Source organism: Tachysurus vachellii, chromosome 9 (genome assembly GCF_030014155.1).
Source record: "Tachysurus vachellii isolate PV-2020 chromosome 9, HZAU_Pvac_v1, whole genome shotgun sequence".
In the NCBI taxonomy this organism is placed as follows: domain Eukaryota; kingdom Metazoa; phylum Chordata; class Actinopteri; order Siluriformes; family Bagridae; genus Tachysurus; species Tachysurus vachellii.
The window spans coordinates 10,629,265-10,657,200 of NC_083468.1; the positions used below are offsets into that span (position 1 = coordinate 10,629,265).

The 27,936-nt window shown below is 39.7% G+C and overlaps 1 protein-coding gene across 1 annotated transcript in view; it reads right to left on the bottom strand.

Moving 5' to 3' along the window:
- The window catches only part of dner (delta/notch-like EGF repeat containing), a 30,517-nt gene extending 5,382 nt beyond the window's left edge, over positions 1–25,135 (bottom strand). Inside the window, exons 1-11 of the mRNA XM_060877631.1 lie at positions 24,820–25,135; positions 5,668–5,961; positions 5,427–5,521; positions 4,393–4,556; positions 4,154–4,302; positions 3,831–3,984; positions 3,562–3,675; positions 2,673–2,903; positions 746–868; positions 510–623; positions 268–399 (exon numbers count right to left, since the gene is read on the bottom strand). Coding sequence (XP_060733614.1) covers positions 268–399; positions 510–623; positions 746–868; positions 2,673–2,903; positions 3,562–3,675; positions 3,831–3,984; positions 4,154–4,302; positions 4,393–4,556; positions 5,427–5,521; positions 5,668–5,961; positions 24,820–25,038 — 1,789 coding nt within the window. The 5' untranslated portion in view covers positions 25,039–25,135. The remainder of the gene's footprint in view (positions 1–267; positions 400–509; positions 624–745; positions 869–2,672; positions 2,904–3,561; positions 3,676–3,830; positions 3,985–4,153; positions 4,303–4,392; positions 4,557–5,426; positions 5,522–5,667; positions 5,962–24,819) is intronic.
- Between the last annotated feature and the right edge of the window lie 2,801 nt (positions 25,136–27,936).

Genomic DNA, 27,936 nt, shown 5'->3' on the forward strand with positions numbered 1-27,936 from the left:
AAGTAAATACAGTAAATTGTAAATTTTGAATACAAGAATTTGAAAAAACTTCATCTATAAATTTATAATGAATGAATAAATGTAATGAAATAATCAATTATATGCTCACACTAAGTCACACATTGAGCACTGGGCATGCACCTTCCTTTCCCTTTACTCTTCCGGCACTTTGCTTGCAGTTTGAGAATATTGCTCTTTTTTAACAACCACGCTCACTGATACTCGCTTACATTAAAGCAGATTATTCGAGTTAAAGGTTTGACTCACGGATTTCACAGGCCCCGCCCACCCAGCCAGGTGGGCAGTGACAGAGGAAGCCATCTGCCTGGTCAATGCAGGTGCCACCATGATGACATGGGTTGCTCTCACACTCATTAATGTCAATCTCACAGCTCTCACCTTAGGAAAGAGAAATAAAGAGTCCCTCAGACACACTCACACACACTCACACTCACACACACATAGACACACACACTCACACACATACATACACATATGAATGTTCTCACCTGTGTATCCAGGTGCACACGCACAGGTTGCATTGCTCTGCCTTCTTTCACACTGTCCTCCATTTTGACACTGCAGTTTGGCACATGGATCTTGATAAATCTCACAGTGTCTCCCTACAAACCACACACACCAGAGGATTTCACAACACAAGCTTCCTACAGACCACAAGTACATTACTATAAAGCACACACAGTCAACGCAAATGCATCACTGTGAAGCAGACATAAATGTGTACCTGTGTACTGCGGCATACATAGACATTCATAAGCGTTAATCAGATCCCGACAGGTAGCAAAATTTAGACACGGAGCTGAGAGACACTCGTTATACTCTTCCTCACAGTACAACCCATGATAACCTGAGAGAAAAAAAAAAACAGAAGACAAAGTTTGGAGCAGTGTTGCCTTATGTAAATACACATTTCTTCCACAGGATGGCAGACTTACTCACTTACTTCCTTACTTACATCTGCATACATTGGCTGTGAATTGATATTTTGTCCATGAAAACCACAAACATATTTGGAGACAAGACATGCCCTTGACAGAATGAAGCCTTGAACAAATTTGTTTGCATTCCAAGAATTTGAAGAAGTCTTACTGTGTTCATAAAAAGACGCACTGTACAAATTAGCAACCTAAATACTCTGTACACCTGCAGTACCAACAACAAAAAAATATTGAGGCAACTACAGAAATATCTAGACTGAATTACTGTATGTTTTCCAATGAAAACCCACAATCCTGTGCAAGATTCTGTTTTTCCATAAACTGGGTGGAACCTGTATTCCTCATCATTAATTCAATGTATTTGAAAACACTGAACAAAGCCTCCTCTCCAGAAACTTCCTATATAGTTGGACACATATAATTGAAACACAGCCTCTGGTCTCTTTTTATTTTAAATTAGGAATTATCTTCCCAGGTTGGATGTCCAATGATACTTTGCCAAAACTCAAAACAACACTGAACATTTGTGTTAACCACACAAGCCCAACCTTGTCAAGTGCTTTCTTCAACCAAATCTCACCCACCTTTGCCTTGACATTTTGAATTCTAACTGCTATGGTAAGCCTTTGCCACTGAGCTGGACCAAAAAACACCAGTGATTGATCCACTCCAACTTGCATGTCCTAAGGATATGGATTTCCTCAAAATGCCCCAGCACTGGCCCACTTCAGTAGAAGTCAACATTGTGCTTCACTTGCCTTAGCTGCAATATTGCCCTCATCAATTAATGTAGTTTGCCAGAATGTCTTTGAGGCCACCTGAAAATCTATTTCCTACTGAGAGTCTTTTTTTTCATGGCCTCTCAAAACTTAAAGTTTTGCTTCTACAATTTCATTTGCCACAGCCCTCTCATGTACCTCTCAACTGAAAAAGGACACACTTCAGAATGCCTTCTTCTACCTGATAGCTTTCCTCAACTGGTGTCCACCAGTGCTCGTAGATATACCTCCATGACAGGAACCAACAACTTTCTGTCCACAGCTTGAACATGGTCCATTCAGACTCATTGTCACCAACCTCACTTAAGGAGAAACTCTTGAGAGTTTTCTTTTTCCTTTCTTCTGCAACACAGAAGGCCCTCCTGGTTATAAAAGTTAAATCTGGCCAGCACCTTGTGTGATAACTCCAACTCTGCATCAAGTGTTGATCAGTTGACTTCTTTTTACCAGAGTAATCAAAACATATGGTGGTCACATTGTCTGATAAAACAACCAGACAAAGTACTTAGTACACTTATGAGCGACATTGTGTTCAAACTAATTGTTTGGCCAAAAGCTGTGTCCATTCATTTGGGAGGAATGTGGAGTGTGGCATGTTTGAATACCTGGTTAGCAGCAAAGACACTGTGTGATGACTGATGCACTGTGTGCTTATGCAATTTGCCAACTTGTTTGGCCTGAGTATTGACAAACTGGCTAACTAATGCAGCCAAGAGTTTAAAGAGAGCTTGTTTTCAGCTGTGTAGGTTTTCTTACTGCCCATATCCTCATTGCAGCCTGGTGGAACAAACAGCTCACTATGCTATCCATGAGGCTTATAAAACCTACGGTTATGAGACTAAATGACTAAATGACTTATGATTAAATGCTGTCTCAAATGTCAACTTTACCCAGATTTAACATGACAGTGTGTGTGTGTAAGAGAGAGACTCACCTGGCACGCACAGGCACCTATAGCTCGTACCAACATTGCGACATACTCCATGTGCACATGGGTTGAGTGAGCAGAAATCGACCAGCTGAGTGCAGGTGTGTCCGGTGAAACCGGGAGGACAGGTACAGCTGAAGCCCTGTCCACCGGCCTGCAGATAACATGTGCCATTATTGTGGCATGGACCAGAAGCACATGGGTCGTCTCTTACTTCACAGATATTTCCTTTATAACCTGCAGGGTGTGTGTGTGTGTGTGTGTGTGTGAGAGAGAGAGAGAGAGAGAGAGAGGGAGAGAGAGAAAGAAAGAGAGATTCAGTAGAACTGTAAATTGGGATTTTTGCATTATTGCTGAGGCCATGGCTTCTCTCGGGAAAGGATCAGGACGATATGATTATAATAAGCAACTAGGTGACACAGATAGGGAGTACAGGAGACAGAAAGGGAGCGTAAATCAGGACGGAGTCAATATGGGCTGTTCTTCCTATTGGGAGTTAAAACAGGTATTAAAAAGAAGATTATATTAGAAAGGCCCCAGTAGTGTCTTATAGCTGAGTCAGCGTTTTAAATTAACCAAGACCATCCAGAGTAGTGATAGGATGAATGAGTCACTTAACTAAATCAACAAACCCATTCTAAATAGGTTTCATGAATCTCACTGTGAAATATATTTAATGATTAAGTCCTTTTGATATAGTTTAATTAACTGGGTGAACTTTTCAACGAGTTAGACTGTAGGCAGATTGTCATGTACAGTAATTGCCCATATATCACACCATTTGTTCATGGGTGTAAACAGATTGGAGCCCATTTGTGAACGAGAATTTTTTTTCAGGAAGTGTGTACTAGCCATTTCGAGAAGCACATTTGTCTATACAATCTGGACTGTATACCTTCTACGCAGGTGCACTGTGGGCCGTTCAGTGTGCTTGTGCATGTTGCTCCATTTTTGCAGGGTTCTGAAGCACAGTGATTTACCCGAGATTGACAGTTTTGGCCTTCAAACCCTGTAAGACACACAGGCATGAATCAAAAACCAGTTACAATAAGACTTCTAATCATCCTCGTTTCATCTGCCTCTCCAATTTTCTTCTTCTCAGCCACTCTCTGTTTATTCTGGGCCCTTAGCAGTGCGGTAACATTATCTTTATAATGAACACACCTGGCAGACAGGTGCAAGTGAAGTCATGCCCCTCGTGTCTCTGTGTGATGTCACTGCAGGTCCCATTGTTTTCACACGGGTTTGCGTTGCATGCATCAAATTCCTCACAGAAGATTCCAGAGTATCCAACATCGCACAGGCAATAAAATGTGTTCTGCAACACACACACAAACACACACGCCCTGTATTACAGACATATGCTACAATACAGTTATCAATATTATACAGCCTGTGGTCATTTACAACGGCATACTATTTCATCACACTGTTTAGTGCAGGAGTATTCAGATTGGGATGTAGTCAGCATCTTTGTGAATGCTTACCACAGAAGACTGTGTGATGCACTTCCCTCTCCCAGTGCATTGTGGGTCACTAAAGTTGCTACCTGGCTCCATGCAGCTAGTAGACTTTACAGTGAACTGTAATCTAAGAGTGACTTCCAGACCAGAAGGGGTTCCAATGCGCAGCACAGCTACACACACATAAACAATACTGAGATACCTGATGCACTTACACACGATAATGAATGCTACAGCATAGCAGTACTGTTAGACTCTCTTACTGATGAAGTAGTTGTGTCCGAGGGGCAGTAACTGATCGGAGATTACGAGGCCATTGGAGTCCTGCTGGAACCAAACGACCATGCCATCAGATACAGAACACCGGTCGAAACCAAGAGCTCCAACCCGCCACAATGCTGCAGCTCCACTAATGTTCAGTACCAACCTACACAAAGGCACAAATCACTGTTTACTGATCTGTAATAATTCAGCTCTCTCTATTTGCATCTGTGAACAAGAGAATAATTACATAATTCATAATTACTCATCAACTATCAATTAACTTTTTATAATATTCATCATATTGCCAAAACTATGCAGACACATATGGGCTGACGAGCACACACGGGCTTGTTGAATATCACAATACAAAACCATGGGTATTAATACTGATGAGATAACCTTTACTGGGTACCCTTTACTGGTGAGAAGGTTTTCCACTAGATTTTGGTTCATGGCTATGGGAATTTGTGTTCATTCTGCAACAAGAGCATTAAAGAGGTCAGACACTTCCAATTTTCACTTCCTTCCAATTTTGTGCCAGCAGTTTGGTGAAGCGTCACATTTGTGTGCTGGTCACATATGTGTGCTGGTCACATACTTGCATATATACATATCCACATACTTTTGGCCATATTATGTATGTGTAACTTTGTGCTATTCATTCAGCTATTATCTTGGTTGCTGTTCCATTCTAGATATTATCTGACCTTTTTTCTCAACTTTATACCTTTATCTGACTATATTCTCTACCTATACATGATACCGGCTTTTACCGACTCCAGATTACCCATTGCTCTCCAGCTTGGAACTCATTAATGTGTATTTTATTAAACTGATGGCTTTATTTTACTAGTTGCTATCTGATAAAATATCCAGAGATGTCTCATTAAACATCTAAATCTCTCTGGCACATTTGGCTGGACAAGACACTTTGATCATGATTGTTTTGTTTTCATTAATAAATCCATTGTATAACACTGAGAAAGATCCTGTGTTTAGGCTGTTTTTAGTTAGCACATCACTGGAAACTTACTTTACTGCAGTTCCCTCTGCAATCTCCATGGAAACCGTCATCATTCCAGCTGGCTCAGTGCCTGCGATGCTCACACACTCTGATCCATCAGTGATCTGTATCATACCCAAACACACTTAGAATTTGTTGGAAACAATAATAATAATAATAACAACAACAACAACAATAATAATTATTATTATTATTATTATTATTATTATTATGAGGATGATGTATAAGTCTGCTGGACACATGCACATACCTGTAGCTCCTCCCATTGTACCTCAATCACTTTCTGTCCAGGCTTTGGTTGCCATGGTTGCAAAGTGGGTGGTGCCTCAGTGTCACTGAGCTCTGTGATTGGCTGAGACGGTTGAGTAGTCGTAGCTGGAGTGGCTGCCAGGTCCCAGCTGGACTCAACAAGGTCAAAGGTTGAAGGTGGCTGCTCACACCTGACTCCTGCATACCCATCATTGCACACGCACACAAATTCTGCTCCTTGACGTGTACAGTTACCATGGAGACAGGGGTCACTGTCACAGGGGTCGGCAAAGAACTACAAAGAAAAAATAGAGAGATAGGGATGAGAAGAGAGAAACAAATATGAGATTTGACTTCACTCACAGAGTCACACTCTCTCACACTCTCTACCCATTACAGACTCACACGCTGTATGTGCCTTTATTCTTATTCACCGTTTAGTTTGAACTGAGGTATAGGTTCAGTTTCACTTGTATTCTATTTATAACAAGCCTGTGGTTCTAAATCTGCCGTTATCCATATTTTGCCATTGTCCAACCTCCGATGTCCTGTTTGCTCATTGTCTAAGCCGTGCCTGTTTTTTTTTGGATTTTGATATTACCTACTGTTTTGCCTTATTCTGCCTGAAGTCAATAAACCACACTAACTTGAATTTGCATCTATTTCAGCCTCTCTGCCTTGGCAATATACTTCAAAGAGAAGTAACAACAATAAAGGTCACTACAAAATGCAGTGAGTGTAAGAGACTCAGATTCAAACGGATCAAATGCTTAAATATTTTAATATCCATTACGTAATTGATATGGCTCAACATCATTCGGTCTAGTTTCTGTTAAATGCTCTTTAGTTTTCTCCATGGAAATGTTTGACATTTGCATTTTACATTTTCCAACAATACATTTTCTAGAAAGCACAAATATTGTTTGTTTACATTTAGTTTCAGTCATTTTTTTCAAGTGTATCAATAGTAATGTGTTATATTATATATCAATAAAGTAATATGGAAAAATAAGCAATTTCTCCATTTGTTTAAATGAAAATTTTTAAATAGTGTCTGTTTATTTATAATAATGAATCTGCATTATGAATGAATCATTATATAATACATTTTTCATTTCAACACAGTGTTAAGTTCTAATTTTCATGTATTTGCTTATCAAACATAGTAGAAGCTCTTTTTTTAAACAAAAAAATATGATCATCTTTTAAATACTGTACTTTGGTCTCATGATTTAAAAATATTTTTTTTAAATAAGAACAGGCTTTGATCATACAGGTCTCTTGGGATCTTTCTTGTTATGTACTGAAAAAATGTTTTTTTTCTCAGACAAACAGTGCTGTGTTATCAGATAAAATGGTATTAATTGAAAAACAGAATTTCTTTACCACCTTTATGCCTCTATACTAATATAAGATAATGGCATACAATATTGTCTATAAGTAAATAACTTTTGAATAATTTATTGTTTTTACATAAACCAGTTAACAATTTTCTATAACGATGCATCATTATGTTAATAAGACTAAATGAACTTAATGAACTTTGCCTACATATGTGATATATAGCATGTTGTATCTAATATGATGTATTGTATACTCCTTATTGTATAAATCCCAGGACATCAGAAATTTCTAAAATACTCAAACCAGCCCATCTGGCACAAACATTCATGCCACGGTTACAGATGTCACTGAGTTCACACTTTTTTCCAGTCTGATATTGATGTGAACATTAAACATTATTTACATCATCGTCATATATTATTTAGGCATAATTATACTCTATAAAATTGATCTTTTGAAGCTAAATATAATCTGTTTATTGTCTTTATTTATAATGTATTCAGCAAAGACTGCAGTTGGGGTTCATCAGTTTGTGTAATTAAATGATCTACACAAATACAGCATGTCATTATTTACTGTAATTTAGTTTGCACTGTGCATTCGGTTAAAGAGCATCAAATTAGTAAGTGTGTGTGTGTGTGTGCATGTGGGTGTGCGTGGGGAGAACAGAAGAAACATTATGTCCTATCTGAAAGCAGCAGAACCATTGTCTCAGCCATGATAAACCATCACCATCTGTGTGTGAATGTGTGTGAGTGTGAGTGTGTGATGTAGAGGAGGGTGCCACAGAGACATGTCATGCAGGCAGGTCATGTGGTTGCTAAGAAACAGACACTCCAGGAGAAGTGGAGGCATAATAGAACAGATGAAGTGATACGGAGACACACAACATCACGTCCGTCCATCACACACATAAGCTACTGAATCACAAACACGTTTCCATTGATCTCCAATTCTGTTCATTCGTGAAAGAAACTCTATGATCTAGTCAGACATTGAAAGGAGCAACAACACACACACAAAAACACACACACAAAAACACACACACGCAAAGATTTAATTTGTGTCCAGAAATAAATAAGAAAGAGTGAACTGAGAGCTATGGCACCTCAGAGCGAGAGAGAGAGAGAGAGAGAGAGAGAGAGAGAGAGAGAGAGAGAGAGAGAATGTTGAAAGTGGTCAGCACTGGCTAATTACAGAGAGTACAATGTTATCAGATGTTGCTGTCTATATTTTTCCATTTCACATTGTCTTCCTTTTTCTGTTACTTTTTTAACAATATAAATGAAGTTCTAACCCTCTTCTTTACTTAAGTAGTAACAAAAGTACTGCAGAAAACTGATGCTGTGTATGAATGTGTGAATTTTCTCAAACACAAATGCTCTGAGGGATATGGAACAAGTAATCGAAATATTTCTCTATGTAGAAATATTTCTCAGTATACCCCAGTGTAGTTCAACACGAATTGTATTGGCCAGAAATTGTATATTACACTGCTACAGTAACAGAACATACATATGGACATACAGCAGGCAACTTCTAATAAAGAAAAAAAATTATTGTTTATGTGTTGACTTTTATTCGACATTTATGGTTGGAATGCAGTTATAAGTACTTTGTCATGCAGGAAATTATTCAAGACAGAGGTATTAACTCAGAGGAGTTCACACGTTCCTGTTTCTCAGAAAAAGTGATAACAGGAACTATATTGTTCCACAACATTAGCTCTAATTCTAAACGAGTAATAATTGTGACTTGTTCATTAGTAAATAAAGAAATGAAATGAAATTAAATAAATAAAGAAACAGGGGAATTGGTATCTCAGTGGTTAAGATTTTGTAAGGATGTGTGCTTAAACCGCAGGATCACCAAGCTGCTATTGCTGGGCTCTTACATTTACAGCATTTGGCAGACTCCCTTATCCATTGCAACGTACATAAGTGCTTAAATCTCTATCACTGGATACATTAATGCTGGTTCACTAGGTTACATACTTAAGATACCATGAGTTTAAAACATTGTTCAAAGTTCCAAAGTTTTTTTTATATAAATGCAAAAGATAGGACAAGAAGTGCTAGTTGAAGTGTTTCCTGAATAAGTAGGTCTTCAACCGCCGTTTGAAAATAGCCAGTGACTCAGCTGTCCGGACCCCTAGGGGAAGTTCATTCCACCACCTTGGTGCCAGAACAGAGAAGAGTCTTGTAGTATACTGTAGAGTCTTGTATCTTACCCTGAGAGATGGTGGAACCAGTCGAGCAGTGCTGGTAGATTTCAGGGTGCGGGGTGCAGGATTGATGGGGGCTTTGAGGTAAGAGGGAGCTGGTCCGTTTTTGGCTTTGTAAACCAGCATCAGTGTTTTGAATCTGATGCGTGCAGCTACCTTAAGCCAGTGGAGGGATCGCCGCAGCGGGGTGGTATGCGAGAACTTTGGCAGGTTGAAAACAAGCTGTGCAGCTGCATTTTGGATCACTTGCAGAGGAATTGCACTCATAGGTAGACCTGCCAGCAGTGCATTGCAGTAATCCAGTCTTGAAATGACAAAAGACAGAACAAGTACCTGAGCAGCCTGTGTGGACAAAAATGGCCAAATCCTTTTAATGTTGTAGAGAAGAAACCGACATGAGCGAGTCACATTAGCAACATGAGAGGAAAATGACAGTTGATTGTCCATGGTTACCCCAAGGTTGCGAGCTGTGGCTGAAGGGGAGATCAGGTCGTTGTGCAGGGATATAACAAGGTCATGACCTGGGGATGAATCACCTGGGATTAACAGCAGTTCAGTTTTGCTAGGATTGAGCTTTAACTGATGAGCAGTCATCCATGATGATATTTCTGCCAGATATGCTGAGATCAGATCTGTGGTATCTGAGGGTGGGAAAGAGAAGATAAGTTGTGTATCATCAGCATAGCAGTGGTAAGAGAACCCGTGTGAGGAAATAACTTCACCAAAAGAGTGAGTATACAGGGAGAAAAGAAGATGACCAAGTACTGAGCCCTGTGGGACACCAGTGGAGAGTCTGCATGGAGCAGATGTCACTCCCCTCCATGTTACCCTATATGAGCGTCCTTCCATGTAGGAAGCAATACATTCCCAAGCTGATCCGCAAATCCCAAGACTCCTGAGGGTGGACAAGAGAGTCTTGTGGTTGACCGTATCAAACTCTGATGAAAGGTCAAGGAGGATAAGGACAGATGACAGTTTGGCCGATCTAGCAGCATGTAGTTTCTCAGAGACATCCAAAAGGGCTGTCTCTGTGGAATGAGCTGCTTTAAAGCCAGACTGGTTGGGATCTTGGAGGTTGTTCTGTGAGAGATAGACAGACAGTTGATTATAGACAATGTGTTCGAGAATTTTTGAAAGAAACGAGAGAAGTGATACCGGTCTGTAGTTACTGATGTCTCATGGATCCAGAGCAAGTTTCTTTAGGATGGGAATAACACTTGCTGTCTTGAAAGTAGTAGGTACTTGACCAGATGCTATGGATCTATTGACGATAGTGGTAATGAAGGGCCTGAAGGTCTTGCGAGATGGTCTGGAGCATAGTAGAAGGGAGTGGATCAAATGGGCAGGTGGTAGGATTGCAAGACTGGATGAGTTGTAAAATCTCTTCTGCTGCTACAGTTGAGAAATGTGACAACGAAAGAGTGGGGGAATCCATACTGTGAGATGTAATTGCAGTCGGGGCAGAATTGAAGGTCCTGCAAATTTCCTCAATATTCTCATGGTAGAAAGAAGCAAAGTCTTCTGCAGTCAGGGAGGATGAAGAAGGTGGAGCCAGGGGGTTGAGTAAAGAAGAGATGATGTGGAGCTTCTGAGGGTCTTGTGACAAAGCTTCAATCTTTTCCTTGTAGAAGGAAGTTTTGGCAGAAGTCAAATCTGAGGAGAACTTGGCCAGGAGTGTACGGTAAGAATCAAGATCTGTATCAAGTTGTGATTTATTCCACTTTCTCACTGATGATCTTAGCTCTCTTTGATTGTTGTGCAGCACATCTGAAAGCCAAGGAGAGGAACAAGAAGTTTTCTTGAGTTTAGTGAACAGAGGGCAGAGAAAGTCCATAGCTGAGGAAGGAGATGAGAGGAAAGTATCTGTGGCTGAGTCCAAGGGTAGAGAGGAAAAAGACTCAGGATCAGGAAGAGAAGAAAGAGTGCCAGAAGCTACAGAAGAAGGGGAGACAGACTGAAGGTTGTGGTGGGTAAGAGCGAGGGGGTGAAAGGTAGTTTTAGGTAGGATAAGGAGAGTGATGGTGAAGGATACCAGGTGATGATCGGAGACGTGTAGTGGGGTAGTAGTCACGTCTGTTGCTGGAGAAGGACGGGTGAAAACCAGGTCCAGGACATTGCCTCCTTTGTGTGTGGGGATGTACTGTAGCTGTTGAGTGTCAGGGCGAATGAGTCGAGAAGAGTCAGGAGGGAAGAAAATTGAAGCTTGTCATAGGGGAGGTTGAAATCACCAAGCACTGTCAGAGGGGAGCTATTGGAAGAGAAAGCACTAAGCAGTGTGTCCATTTCTTCCAGGAAGTCTCCTAGGGGACCAGGAGGGCAGTAGACAACAATGATAACAAGGTTGATTGGAGATGTGACTGAAATGGCATGGAATACAAAAGAGGAGATGGTTAAATGAGACAAGAGGAGAGATGTAAAGCACAATCTCTTTGATAACAATAAACCTGTACCACCACCCCTGCCTGTTTCTCATGGTGAGTGAGAGAAAGCATAGGCAGAGGATAAAGTAGCTGGTGTAGCAGTGTTCTGTGGGGATATCCAGGTTTCTCTTAGCGCAAGAAAAGCAAAGGAGTAATTGTGACCTCTGCTCTGTGGACCAGAGCGTCTGTGCTAGTAGGAGTACAGAGATAAGTTTGAGGCACATATCAGCAGTCAACCAAGAGTGATATTTAAGGAATGGTAGAATATATCAAACAGTACTAGACACTTATGTTGCAATGTGTTAGATAGATACTTACAAACGGAGAAGCTTCAATTTAAACGAGTAATCCCTGCTCACAATTCACACCTTAAGGGAGACTGAAACTACTCCTGATTAATCAGCTGAGAGAACAACTAAGCAAGGACCAACACTATAAGATCTATACGATCTATAAGAACATAGTATCAATAGTATCTATAAGAACAAAGTGAGTTAAGTATATAGTACACAAAAGTCAGGAACCTACTTTACCAGAAGACAAGACTTTAAGAAAGACCTGTAACCCTCATCTGCTCAGTTATATAAAAATGAGATAAAATGTAAGTGGCTCTGGATATGGACGTCAGCCAAATGGTCTAAATGTATATACATTATAATGATTGTGGAATAAGCAAATGAACACAGTTCAGACTGCAGGGCTCTCAAGTGTCACTCATTGAGCGTGACAGTCACTCATTTCGGTCTTTTGTCACGCACTCCCGCCACACATTGTATTTCTCACGCAGAAAAACTTACTATTTATCAAATATATATAATATGCCACACCGCCCAAAATGTATCTGTCTGCACCGCTCTCTCTATGGAACCGGGCAACAATCAAGCCTGCCACTTATCAGCCAATCAAAAAAGGAGGCTACACAATAGCCAATCAGAAAATAGCACTATTGTATCTGGGTAAGAATTAACGCAACAACCATTGAAAAAAAAGCATATCCTTGCATTGTTTAGGATCATCCTCGTTCACCCACAGAGAAAACCACTTAGCCACTAGTCTCTGTAACTTAGCCAACAGTTTTACAGCCTGTTTACTGACAACACCTGCTCAGAACAAGTAGTCTAGGCCAGTGGTTCTCAAACTGGAGGCCCTGAGATGGTGCCAGGGGGCCCCGGTTCACTGACAACACCTTCTCAGAACAAGTAGTCTAGGCCAGTGGTTCTCAAACTGGGGGGTGTGGCCCACTGGAGGCCCTGAGATGGTGCCAGAAAACATCTGAGTAATAGAGGCCCCTGGTTTCTTTTTTCAATGGTGACTGGATTGAAACAATTTGGGAGGCTATCAAAGATAGGGGGAACAAGGGGTGTGTGTGTGGAGATGTCACTCTTGCCTGTCTTCAAAACTTGAGAGCCCTGATACTGTGCAGTTACAAAGAGTGTAGACTTGCCTTGTAAGTTATAGTTTGCATGTTGGAATGATGTCGTTTTCCATCTCGGTGTGTTGGACTTGTGAAGTTGGGAACAATTCTTTGATGACACCATTTTTATCTGTTGTTAGCATCAAGCTAGCTAAGCTAACTATGATGCATGATATGTACTTTCCTCCACAAGCAGTGAAGTGTTTGAGTAGTTAGATATCTCAAGCTAATAGATGAAAAATAAGAAAAGAAAAAGCCTTTATTTTGTCACATATACATTGCAGCACAGTGAAATTCTTTCCTCACATATCCCCACATTGAAGGTTTGGGTTAGAGTGCAGAGTCAGCCATGATATAGCTCCGCTGGAGCAGAGAAGGTTAAGGGCCTTGCTCATGGGTCCAACAGTGGCAGCTTGGCAAATCTGTGGCTTGAACCCTGATCCTCTGATCAACAATGCAGAGCCCTAAACCGCTTAAGCTACCACTGCAATATGGTTGTATGGTAATTGATCTAAAGCTCTTGTAATGTATAAAGTTATTAAAGGTGATAAAGGTATTTCTGGTGCTGTGATCTGTGCTCAATGGCAATGATCAATGGCAGCTAAGATAAGAAGCAAACTTCACACACTGAGCTTTTAGACTGAACAACTTCATCTACAGTAACAGGAACAGAGTGGGCAGAAATGAGCGCTTAATAAGGAAAGTGACAAGACGACGATAAGAAAAAAGCACAATGACATGATGGAAAAGACAAGAAGACAGAAAGAAATAGGAAAACAGACACAAACACAACAAGATGACATTGAGAATGTGGAGTGGAGTGAAAAGAGCAAAAGAAAGAGTGATTTGTGGAGTAAAAAGTACAAAAGGAAGACCATGAAAAGCAGGATTATACACCGCCTTCAGTACCATGCAAACACTCTTCACAATAAAACCCACAGAAACCAGAGATTTAACAGCTGTGCTAATGAGGAGTAACTTGAAACAGCTGTGAGTGATCAGTGATGTGTGACATCCCTGCTAAAAAAAACCAGCATTGCTGGTCCAGCATAAGGTATGTTTTGCATGCTGGGACCAGCTTGGGATGGTGGTATGCTGGTCCAGCATTAGGTGCTGGTTGCTGGTGTGCTGGCCGACCAGCCTGGGATGGTGGTATGCTGGTCCAGCATTAGGTGATGGTTGCTGGTGTGCTGGCCGACCAGCCTGGGATGCTGGTGTGCTGGCCGACCAGCCTGGGATGCTGGTTTGCGGGCCGAACAGCCTGGGATGCTGGTGTGCGGGCCGACCAGCCTGGGATGCTGGCCGACCACCTGGGATGCTGGTGTGCTGGCCGACCAGCCTGGGATGCTGGTGTGCTGGCCGACCAGCCTGGGATGCTGGTGTGCTGGCCGACCAGCCTGGGATGCTGGTGTGCTGGCCGACCAGCCTGGGATGCTGGTGTGCTGGCCGACCAGCCTGGGATGCTGGTGTGCTGGTCAACATATGTTGTCTTTTGGATGCTAGTATAATCCCAGCAAGACCACAACAAAACCCATTTGTTACATATCACATTTCTTAGTGCATATTCATAGTTAAATAAAGACCAAGACAATTTTCTAGAGAATTGCAATTCACTTTTTAAAAAAGAAAAACATTCTGGATATTCCTATCATTTACATGGCTTTCTTTATATGTATATATGTATATGTATATATATATGTTTGTTTAAAATATTTATTGGACAATGACATTTGCCATCACACTATAATATAAACACGTGCACAAATAACGTTACACAATATAACCTTTACAACACACATTTTTGTTCTTAGCTTCCGCTCTCTCTTTTAGCGAGGAACAAGTAGTATGTTGTGGCGATGACCATGTTTTGTTAAGAGGTGCTACCTGGGGCCTGTTGCACAAAAGTAGAATTAAGACATCCAGGATAAATGACTGAGCTGAGCTCAATGAATCCAAAACAAGTGCATCTGGGCTTAATTGGTTGCATAAAGACCAAGCCAGGATGAGCAGACACGGATTCATCAAGCCAGGTGTAACCAATCCTGGATAGGCGCACGCTCACGGCTCACTCAAACAGACCTGCCACCGATCACAGATTCACTGATTCACCATGGCAACAAGAGCGGCGTACTTTTCCCCGTCGGAGGCACAAATCCTCATGGAGGCATACAAGGAGGTAAAAGACATAATTAAGAAGAAAGGCAACACCGCCACAGTGGTAAAGCAAAGAGAAAAAGCGTGGCAAAGTACTGCAGACCGCCTGAATGCGTAAGTAGTGCACAGTAGTACACACTCACCGCTCCGCTAAAAACATCACAATTACAATCCAAATAGTTAATTCACATCTCCAAAAACGCAGTTGTACTCTGATTATGAAACAATTGAATTTTTAATTGAATTGGACTGCAGATATGAGTGAAATTGTGTAAAGTAACTCCATCACACTGTATAAGGCTTTGATAAATGATCAAAGCCTTACATTATTACTACGTTCACTAGTACGGTTTAATCTTAGCCGTTGTACTCTGCTTCTTATGTTGTCCACCGATTTTTCTGTGTGTTCTCCTGCTTTTATTAATGTAAAGCTGCTTTGAAACAATGAAACAATTGTGAAAAGTGCTATATAAATAAAATTAAATTAAATTGAATAAATAGATGAGCTAATAATAATAATCACTTTAATTTATATAGCGCCTTTCAAAGGACCCAAGGTCGCTTGCTCACTGACTCCATTGAATGTTCTTGTGTGTCAAGAATATCACTGTGTTTATGAGGTAGTAATGATGAGAGTTTGTGTTGACAGGTGAACTCTCTGGTGTGTTGCTGGGAGACAGGGTGTATGGCTACCAGCCTTTTCTCCTAGCACCTTTCACAGACCCCCAGGAAGCACAGCAGGCCTACAGCCATGCCCATGCCAGGACCAGGGCCAGAGTTGAAATGACCTTTGGCCTCCTGAAGGCACGCTTTCACTGCCTTCACAAATTAAGGGTCAGCCCTGTGAGGGCATGTGACATTACTGTGGCTTGTGCTGTTCTCCACAATGTGGCCTGCCTGAGGAAGGAGAGCGCCCCCAGAGAGCCACCAGCCATGGACTGGGACAATCCGGCAAGCTTCCCTGATGACGACAGTGGTCGGCTTGCAGGGAGGCTACTGCATCCATTTATTTGTCTGTTCAGTTGATGTGTATGGATTTGTCCTGCATTTATTTCAATGAGCAGACATGTGGGGTGTGTTATATACAGACGTTTTGAATGTGTATTTATCCTTTTGTTGTATAATATGCTTTGATTCTGTGCTTTCCATCTTGTAGAGTCACTATGTGACTTCAGTTTCAAAAGGAGCTGATGGTTTACCTGCTTTGTTTTATCCTTATTCAATAAAGGAACATAATGTTACACTTTATGTTTTTTGTATATTTATATGGCATGTGTATTTTATACGACAGAGTATTAGGGCCACACTGAGGAAGAAGGAAAAAGTCATAAATTTATGAGGCTGGTTCTTTCTGCAGAAAAGATGCATATACCTTTTACAGTCCTGATACTTATGTGCTGATGTGCTGATGTGCCAAAAGATTAAGTATGTCCTTGTTTGTGAAATCATACTGAAGAACAATTCCACGAAATGCCCCACAGCTGTCATTTTAACAACTGTCCTCCTCTAAAATGACGGGTTACAATATTATTAAATACTTCATTCTCAAAGTCTGAATTTTCTTTTTTTTGCTCTGTGGCCCTAATATTCTATCATTTTATATATAGCCATATAGTCTATGGGAAACTGTAAATTATCTAATGATAGCAACATCATCTAAAAATTATCATTTATAAAAAATGATTGAAATTAATGATCACAAATGTTTAAATAATGACAGTGGGTCTAGTTATATGTGATAACAATGTATAGTGGGCAGTGGAATAACTATTGGTTTCCGTTTGTGGTGACTGCTGACTGACATAAAGGATGAGATTAAATAGATCCTAGAACTTAGCCTGGTCTGGAGCAGGCTAGCTCCACAGAATAAATCTCCATGGTAATTTATACCATAACATTGTACCGCCCCTAATACAGCTTTAGTGTAACCGGATCACGGATAAATTGAGCCAGGATCACCAAGATATCCCGGCTTAATCTCTTATCCTAGTTTTGTGCAATAGGCCCCTGGAGTGGTTTGCCTTTAGACAACTCCTGCTCTATGTCTTCTTTCTTCTCTGAAAAAAGAAACAAAACTATATATCACTCATTTGTTTATATTGTGCAGTGAACGAGTTACAATAAAACAGCTACTGCTTAAGTTACATACCTTTAAGCAGTAGTATTTGTGCCCTGAAGAAGTCTTGCTTCCATCGTACCCAATAAACCTGAGTTTGGTCAAACATGTCGTAGTTCATTCATTCATCTTCTACCGCTTATCCGAACTACCTCAGTTCGGATAAGCGTCATCCGAACTATCTCAGGCGTCATCGGGCATCAAGGCAGGATACACCCTGGACGGAGTGCCAACCCATCACAGGGCACACACACACACTCTCATTCACTCACACAATCACACACTACGGACAATTTTCCAGAGATGCCAATCAACCTACCATGCATGTCTTTGGACCGGGGGAGGAAACCGGAGTACCCGGATGAAACCCCCGAGGCACGGGGAGAACATGCAAACTCCACACACACACAAGGCGGAGGCGGGAATCGAACCCCGACCCTGGAGGTGTGAGGCGAACGTGCTAATCACTAAGCCACCACTAACAAAATAACAGTTAGAGATATCTATAATTCCGTTTTAGCTAGTCACAAAGAAAGTTCGAGATATCTGGAATTCAGATTCGAATAGTCAGAAGTGAGTTACGGATATCTGCAATGACGTCACTGAAAACGATATTCAACTCGTCACACATCCTTAATGACAATTGCAGATATCTATAATTGAGTTTGGCCGAGGCAGGCAAGTTATAGATATCGCAAATGTCCTTTTGACTCGTCAGTATAGTTGTGCATGACGTTGCTAATGTAAGGCTTCCCATGGGATATGAAAACAAATCATTTGAGCCGGTTTACAAGTAACAGAAGAAATTTCGGTTGCTGTTGTACATAGATATCTATACACTAGATGTCGCATTGGGGTCCTAAAAATGCGTCAAAACCGCCGCCATCTTTGTACGGTGCTCCTTTACCTCAAATGCATGGACGATGCCGGACTTCTGTGCTGCATTTGGTTGTTCAAACGAAAGAAATTTAAAAACCAGACAGCAAGGGATTACATTCCACAAGTGAGAATGTGTTTCATGATATTGAATGTTAGGAAATTATATTTCTTGTTCCGTTGGTTTGTTTTAGTCCTTGGTTAACGAACACAGCTAATCCATGCTAGTTACCTATTAGTTTTTGACAGTTAGGAAAACAGACAATGTTTGTAGATTCCCAAGCTCTTAATAAAGACATTAAAAATGGACCCATGCTTTTTTTGCTTAAAGGCGAAAAGACCCAACTTTATGTATGTTTTGTAAGATTCCCTTATCTGTCAAACATATTTTATTAGATTTTCCTGGACTTAACACAAGCAGAATGCTCTTCTATCAAGTTACTTCACTTAAAGACATATTTAATGACATTATGCCTAAAAAGGATTTGGATTTTTTTTTATTGTATTTTAATTAAAATAAATAATTGTATAATATGACTTGCTGTTTATATTTGTTTAGTTTTTATTGCATTTATATGTGTTTTTGTAATTGAATTTTGCCATGAAAATAGCTTTTGATTGCTGACTGGATGGCATTAAATAAAATAATCTGAATCTGAATCTGTTTGTAGATTCCCAAGTGATAAACAGAGACGAGTTGCAGTTGCAGCACTAAACACTTTTTTTAAATGGTTAATTCAGCTGACAGTCCTGGAAAGCTGTCACCAGTTAGGTTGGCAGTTCAGCCTCAAAGTCAAACTTTGTGGGTTTTTTTTTTGTTGTTGGTTTATGTGACTTTAGTACATACTTATTTAATGTGGCAAAAGTATTGCGGGAAAAGAATAAATAAAAGATTCAACAGTCTTTGGAACCTCAACTATCTAACTTTCACATTATGTTCCTCTCAAATTTGTGATTTGCTTCCACCTGCAAATTGCTTTGTGTATCATATTTAATGAACCAATACAAGTTAAATGTTTAAATGAACATGTATAGTCACACCATTGTAGCAGTGTTGCATGCAGTAGGCTATAAGGTAAGTAGTGATTGTTCATTTGAAGTTTACTCGTGGAAGAATGTAAGTAATAAATTTACACCTACTAGCACTATGCATTATATTGTGAAAAAGTAGATTATCTTAATATCAAAACCTTAAATTTTCTCTGGTCTTAATGATAAATACATGTCTGACCTTTGGAACGAACCAAAAAAAACTAGAAAATGGCATTCATGACCATTTATGGTGATTTTATTTCTTTGCCTACATTGACGCTAATGCATTGAGGAGGTTGTCCCCCGTACCAAGATGGCGGCTCAGTTGACGCATTCGCTCCAATGTACTGTAGTATGCAAGGCGACATCTAGTGTATATATCTATGGCTGTTGTAGATAAAATAATTAGAAGCCCCTCCCACCGATAACAAGACCCTCCTCCTACTTGCAGTGACATCATTACAGATATCTGCAACATAATTTTGTCTAGTCAAAACTCTAATTCAAGATATCTGTAATTACATTTTGACTAGGAAGAATGAAAGTTAAAGATATCTCTAATCAAAATTCATTTGAAGATATCTATAAGTTGGTAACAGATATCTACAACTAAATTATGACTATCCATAATTCCGGTTAGAGATATCTACAATTTAATTCTGACTAGTCACAATTTCAGTTCAAGATATCTATAATCTAGTTTTGACTAGTTAAAATTTAATTTAAGATATCTCTAAAAGACATTATAGATATCTTTAATTGATTGGAGTTGAGGATATCTGAAACTGGAATTGTAACTAGTCAGAATTAAATTGTAGATATCTCTAACCGGAATTATGGATAGTCATACATTAATTGTATATATCCACATTTCACATCTATATCTAAAACTGAATTAAATATATCTGTTAAGGGAAACTCCATAGACATGAATGGGAAAAGTGACGTCTTCGTCCTAGGAAGAATGAAGTTGATAACTGAAAAGACAATTGTAGATAGGAGGAATGCCATTGTGGATATCTGAAATTTTCATTTTGACTAGGCAGAACTGAATTACGGATATCTATAATACATATCCAGACTAGCCATTAAATGTTAAAACGGCTTGCTATACACGTATGCAAACATTCTGATTCCCAGTGATCAGCAGATTCGTCGTGTAGAAGCGGAAGCTTTTTATTTACCCAAAACAAAATCCTAATTACGGTGGCAAAAACATGATGATCTGGAACACGTGCACTTATACTAATTTCGATAAACACTGTATATAATGTAGTCGAAAACATTGCGAGATTTATTTTAGGAAAGTGCAGGAACTACATTTACCTTCGTGAACATAGTTGCTTTAAAGGTTGCATAGCAACGCTGATGTTGGGTAATATCTCTTCACATTACCGCTTTACTAAAAAAAAACAGACAAACAACTTAACTACTTCTTAATTGAGACAAATGGATTATATATATATATTTATCTTTCAAAAACCATCATTCTGTATGATTTATATGCTGCTTCCCTCATGGAGCCCGGGAAGTCAACATTTGTTGGTATTACTATATTTAATGTGTGGAGACACTTTAATCCCTAACGAACGATTTTTAAATGTTTTTATTCTTTGTTATTTCAGTTCTTTATTCAAAAGAGGGAGTAAAAGAAATATTACATATAATTAAATATATTCCAATATATTGGGTTTTTTAATCTTATATTAATGTGTTACATAGAAACATACACAAGCAAAAATAAAGCTTGTTCCCATAAAGCTCATTCCAGCAAGATCATACTGGTTAACCAGCTACACCAGCCCCGTTTTGCTTGATAACACCATGACTATGCTGGTCACCCAGCTATACCAGCACTATACCAGCACTGACCAGCATTATACCAGCACTGTACCCGTCTGAACCAGTAAAAACCAGCCTGGACCAGCATGGAATTCATGCTGGTATATGCTGGATTTTTCAGCAGGGATGGTCATGTGACTCGCCAAGGCTGACAGGAATTGTAGTTCAGCTCCGATTTTGGTAAAGCCATGTCAGACATGAAGCAAAAGGACAAGGAACACAAGAAGATGATATGTAGGTCACAACAAAGTGACTGGCAGAAATTACACAATATGAGTGAAAATAAAACAAAAACTAGAATACTACAAGATGAAGTTGCACATGACCAAAGGGCATGACAAGACAACTAGGATGAATACAACACAAAACAATACAGGAGGCCAATGATAATCAAACAGCAAAAAAAAAAAAAACAGATAACACTCCATGACATTAACAAGTTAACGTACAATCAGTGTCGCATTGCCTCTGCTAAACATTACAGTGTGTATAGAGAATGCAGGGGAAGAGGGGAAGGACAAGCAAGTAGGTGAGGGGGGGAAAGAGGGGAAAATGACAACAAAGGCAGTTTCTGTGGCTAAGTGAATAGGGTAATTTGTGGTTTGGGACACGTCCACGGTGGAATTCTGCAGTGATGTTTCCAAAATGATGTAAAAAAAAAATTATTAATTAAATAAAAATTAAAAAAAATCTGTTCCTGAAGTAGTGTACTACTAATTGTCCTTGCTGAGGTGAGAGAGTGCATTTAATGTTACACAGTTATAAACTGCATAGTGCACACACACACACGCACACACACACACACGCACGCACACACACATGCACACACAAACACTCACACATACAAAGCCAAACCTCAGCATGCGTTAAAAAGTATAGCAACCTGCACCCATTATTAACAATTCAGGTCATTAGCATATTACACTCCTGCAGAGAGAGAGAGAGAGAGAGAGAGAGAGAGAGAGAGAACCTGCACTGAGTGAGTGTGTGTGTGTGTGTGTGTGTGTGTGTGTGTGTCTGTGTATGGGCTATAATAAGAACACTAAAGGGTTACAGGACAAATACAAAGTCCCAATAGGATACACTGTGACATCACCATGACTACACGACTTTCTTCTAACCAATCCCTGTACAGAAATGACTACACAGCCAATCAGCGAACCAGCCCAAGTGTGCGTCTGGTCTGAGGTTAAAATGGGGGAGGGGTGTGACGTCTGGGTGACGTTAGATGAAGAGAGAGAGAGAGAGAGAGAGAGCTGAAGGAAAAGAGAAGGACACATCAATAAAAAACCTGCACCTGCTTTGCCTTTCATTATTCAACTTTATGTTTTAAATCATAAAGTTTATTTTAGAATTTATCCAGGAGTGACTCAGCACATTAAAGCACATACTGTGACCATTTACATGCATGTTTGGTGCTAGCGCGTTAAGTGCACTTCAAACTTCCTTTGATGTTCAGTAATGAAAGACTGCACTCTGTAAAGATGATCTCTGCACTAAGGTGATTAATAATGACGGAAAATGACGAGTAGCATTATGCTGATGAGCTTCTATTGAACACAGAGACATGAGCCACAGCCATGCGAGACAGGGAGCGTATTTATATCAGGGAGTAAATTCAGACTATTATCTATTAAATTACTATTAAATTATCTCGTTACAGTGGCACCTGCCAACATGTGCGATAAATTAAGCAGCAAGTGAACAGTCAGTTTTTTAAGTTGATGTGTTGGAAGAACGAAAGATGGAAGATCTGATAGATTTTGACAAGTTAGGTGGTTTTAATGTTATCTCTGATTGGTGTATATGTTATTTTATTCTTGTACACATACCTAACAAATATTTCTTGTGCTTAAAGCACCTGTATGTTCACACAGGTTGACATTTTTCCTGGCATTAGTCACACCATGAAACACAATTTGATCAACTGAAAGCAATAATTAATGTCTAAGTCTAACAGTGACTATGTAAATATTAAGTCAGCTGAAAAACTGAGCATGCAACAGAAATACAGAGGTAAGGGTACAGAACAAGAGTGGATATTAATTCCCTATGATAAAATAGACAACAAACAATGAATGGCTGGATGGATGGATGGATGGATGGATGGATGGATGGATGGATGGATGAACGGATGGACTGATGGATAGATGGACTGATGGATGGATGGATGGATGAGTGGTTGGATGGATGGATGGATGGATGGATGGATGGATTGATGGACTGTTGGATAGATGGATGGATGGATGGATGGATGAATGGTTTGTACTCAAATCATACTTACAGCAGTTTTCCAAGAGCAATTAGACTTATGTTTTTCTATGTTTTGAGTATTTTCTGGTTACCGAGAGCCAAGGTCATTGTAACTACAAAGCCAGTTAGGTCTTATCATTGCTTGTGATCCTCATTGCTAAAGATCTGACGGCCAGGTCTAGTTTGAGACAGCCGTCATCTATCTTATCCACAAAGCACCGGTGTGGCAGGTTTTCATTTTAATCAGTCAGGAGCCACACCTGAGTCCACCTGTAAGAATGCACATAAGACTGATGACCCCTGATAACTTTATTTACAGAGACTTAGATTGTAGACATATTGGCAGTGAACCACCTGAGTTCCACCCCTGCCACTGATTTACTAAAGTGTATAAAAATGTAAAAAACAGGTAAGCGTCATTCCACCTTCCAATAAAAAGCTGGATTTAAGAAGGCTTTACAGCATGCATTGTTGTTTCTGCACGTTTTCCTTAACGTCATTTGGGGTATTTATGTGTGTAAATACAGTGCCAAATACAGGGCCAAAATGCAGTGCTGTGTCAGGGCAAATCTGTTTGTCTGTGTAAGCAGTATAGTTTCTATATACATTGCATACATTCTATTATATTCTATTTTGCTCACATTATACAGTCGACTGTATTTTGTGTTTATTATATGTTATTAGACGTCTTCTTTAGTTTACTCTTTAGCTTTAGGTTATTAGTACTGCTCATTGTTGCAGTGTGGGATGATGAATTGAGAAAATAGGAATAAGAATACAAACAACAAGCAGATACATAAACCTTACAGAAATATTGTATCCTCTAATGTATATGACATCATTTATACAGTTTTCTTATAAACATTCAAACAAAGCGTTTGCTTGATGCAGATTTAGAAATTTACAAACGATTGTATTATTTGATGTTTTTATGTTACATTATGAAGGTATTTTAAAAGAGAAAACCTTACTAGGTATGTAGTTTGCTTTTTATTGCTGTTATGTGTTAGATAGTAGATAATGTTTAGATTAATGATAAAGTCAATCTGATAATGAAAAGCATCATGCTAACTGATCTTTAGGTTTTATGTGAATTTAACATACTTCCCACAGCAACACTGTAAATGGGTCAATGGGTAAACACACACACACACACACACAAATCTATCTTCTATAAGTGTATAAAACCAGGACATGAAGAATAGATTTTCCGTTTTGTTGAACACACACAGACACGCAGACACACATGCTTCATCTCTGTTCTGTTGCCAGAGCAACACTCTCATCTTCATATCTTACAGACAACACATGAACACACACACACACACAATACACACACACATATGATGAAGAGATGCCAATGTTTTGTTGGACACAGACACACACATGCTTCCTCTCTGTTCTGTTGCCACAGCAACACTCTCCTCTTCGCATCATACAGACAGCACATGAACACGCACACAAACACACACACACACCTGGCAGTTGTGTCCGGTGAACTGCGTGCTGCATGTGCAGATGTACTTCAGCTCTTCTCCCTCTGCAGGTTCACACACTCCTGCATTTAGACACGGTTGTCCTTCACACGGGTCCATTTGGATTGTTGGGGTCACATCAGGGTCAGAGGTTACCGGAGCTGTGACCCCCTTCTCAGCAAGGAAGATTAGCAAAGGAATAACGAATGTCATGAGCTCCATCACACAACGGTTTACCACTGAGATCTTCTCTAAAGTGTAGTGCAGAGCTCCACAGCTCCAGTGTGTGTGAGGCAGAGACAGCAAGAGTGAATGTGAGTGTTAGTGAGAGAGAACGAGAGAGGGAAAGAGAGAGAGAGGGCGGGTGAGTGAGGGGAGGAGAGAGAGAGAGAGAGAGAGAGAGAGAGAGAGAGAGAGAGAGAAAAAGAAAGAGAAAGAGAAGGGCAGACTGACACACTAGTGACAGGGACAGAATTAGACAGACTGTTATAAAGGAGAGAGCGCACTGAAGAGAGAGAAAGAAAAGATAGAATAAGAGAGAAAGAGAGACAAAGCCAAAGAGTGACAGAGAGAAGTTTCTACAAGAGAGGGAGATATATATGGTATATGAGGCGTGGAGACTGATAGGGAGATGGAGGATGCTGAATCACAGACATAACTGATGACACATACACACACCCCTCATTTCAAGTGTTACTCTCTCTTAGGGAATGTGAGTGCAAGTGTGTAGAGAGATCTCTTCAGGGTCTTGGTTATGATGGCAGTGGTTTCCATAGTGACCATAGTTCATGTATGTGCATGTTTGTTTTCTCTCATGCAGTAAATTTCCATATTTACTGCTGGTGGGTTTAGAGCATGGGCTGTGGATTTCTTTTTGTGTTAAGGAGAGAGAATGTAATTGTTAAAAAGATTTCTTTCAGTGAACAAGACTTCTAATTCATCTGTTTGCACCAACAAGCTGCTTTGTAAGAAAAGGTTGCACATTTGTCTGGTGGGTCAGAAAGAAACCCAGGGTAACTTCTAAAAAACGAAAGGCCTCTTTTACTTTGGCTAATGTTAATGTTCATGAGTCTGCCAGCAGGTGAACACGGAACAACCTCGGTGTACAAGGCAGAGTTGCAATATTTGCTAAAGATCATGTGAACAAGCCAGAGGACTATTGGAAAAATAATTTGTGGAGTAATGAGACCAAAATATAGCTTTTAATAAAACATGGTGGTGGGGTATCGTGCTTTAGGCCTGTATTGCTGCATCTGGGCCAGGACAGCTTGTCATCATTGATAGAACAACATACTCAGAATTATACCAGTGATCTCTACAGGAAAATGGCAGGACATCTGTCCATGAACTGAATCTCTAGAGAAAATGGGTCATACAACAAGACAACGATCACAAGCACCCAAATCTGTCTACCAAAAATGATTAAAGAGAAACAAAGATAATGTTTTCCAAAGTCAAAGTTCTTAATCCAAAAGAAAAATTGTGGAAGGACCTGAAGCAAGCAGTTCATTTGAAGACACCCACCAAAATCCAAGTGTCAAAGTTCTTCTTTACTGACGAATGGAATAAATTCTTTTAAGATGTTGTTCAGAATTGTTCAAAAGGTTACTGGAAACTTTACTTGCAGTTATTGCTGCACAACAGCTCACAACAGGTATTGAAAGCAAAGGTTCACATACTTTTGCAAGTCACAGATATGTAATTCTGAATCATTTTTCTTAATAATTAAATGAAGTAGTATAATATTTTTGGCTCATTTGCTCGATTGTGTTCATTTTGTTTTACTTTTAGGACTTATGTAAAAATCTGTTTTGGGTCATATTTATGCAGAAAAATAGGATTTTTTTAGGAATTCAAGCGACACTGTAGTTGTATATTATGAGTTGAATACAGTTTATTGTATACAGTAAGTGATTTTGTGATTCATTGGACATTAGGCATCATTTACATGTGATGTGATATGAACAAAATAGTGGTGAGGAACAGGCCATGCATGCTGGAGAAATGCTTCAGAAAGATAGCGTGTCAGTCTTCATTCTGTCGCTTACAACTCTGGGGTCCAGATCACTTCATATTTTACACATTTTATTGTTATTATTTAATATCTAATGGCTAAAATCACAGGATAAAGTATAACGTATATAAAGTATAAAGTATATAAAGTATAAAAACCAAAAAAAAAAGGTTTTAGCATTTAAAGAAGCATCCTATGGTATGATGCTGACAACACCATGCTTCACTTTCAGGATGGTATTAGCCAGCTGATGAGCCATACTGTTTTGTTTTTTTTAACAGATATTCAGCAAGAATTATTATTATTATTTTTTTTTTTAACAACAGAAGCCATGTGTCTGTTATGTGCAGTTTACTCATAGTCTTCCTTCGTTGCCATAAAGGCTTGAATGATGGCAAATTTCTGAGATGATTGTGCTTCCTGCAGTTTCTCCCATCCAAAGCTCCCTGGCTAAAGCCCAAGGATAAGTGCTGCTGGTTACACATTTCTCCCATTTGACAAAGATGGACCCCACTGTGCTAATCTGGGCATCCAAAGCTTACGAAATGGTTGTATAGTCTTGCCAAGAGCTAGTATTCTGACAATTTGATTACAGAAGACCACGTATAATTCCTTGGACTTCATGGTTTGGTATGTGGTCTGGCAACCACAGAACATTGTGGGAACTTATACACACACAAGCTTTCAAAATCTCATCCAATCAGTTAAATTGGCCATAAGAGGTCTCCGGGTCAAGTTCCAGTGTCTTAGAGTGTCTTAACCAAGAATCTAAATACTTCTCTAAATGAGAGATCTACATTTAGGGATCTGTGCAGGCCACTGGAGGTCCTCCACACCAAGCTCATCAAACCGTCTCATTAGGGACTTTGCTTTGCACAGGGGCAGAGTAGTGCTGGAGCAGCAAACGGCCTTCCATAAACTGGAAGCACATAATTACCTAAAATGCATTAATATGCCGTAGCATTAAGATAATCATCAACTAAAACTCACAAACCTAGACTATTATCCTACAGACTGAGGTAAGTAAGTGCTCTCTCCTAGAATCTGCCACACACAGATCTATGTCTCAGACTACCAGACAGTGAAGCGTGATTAATCACTCCAGA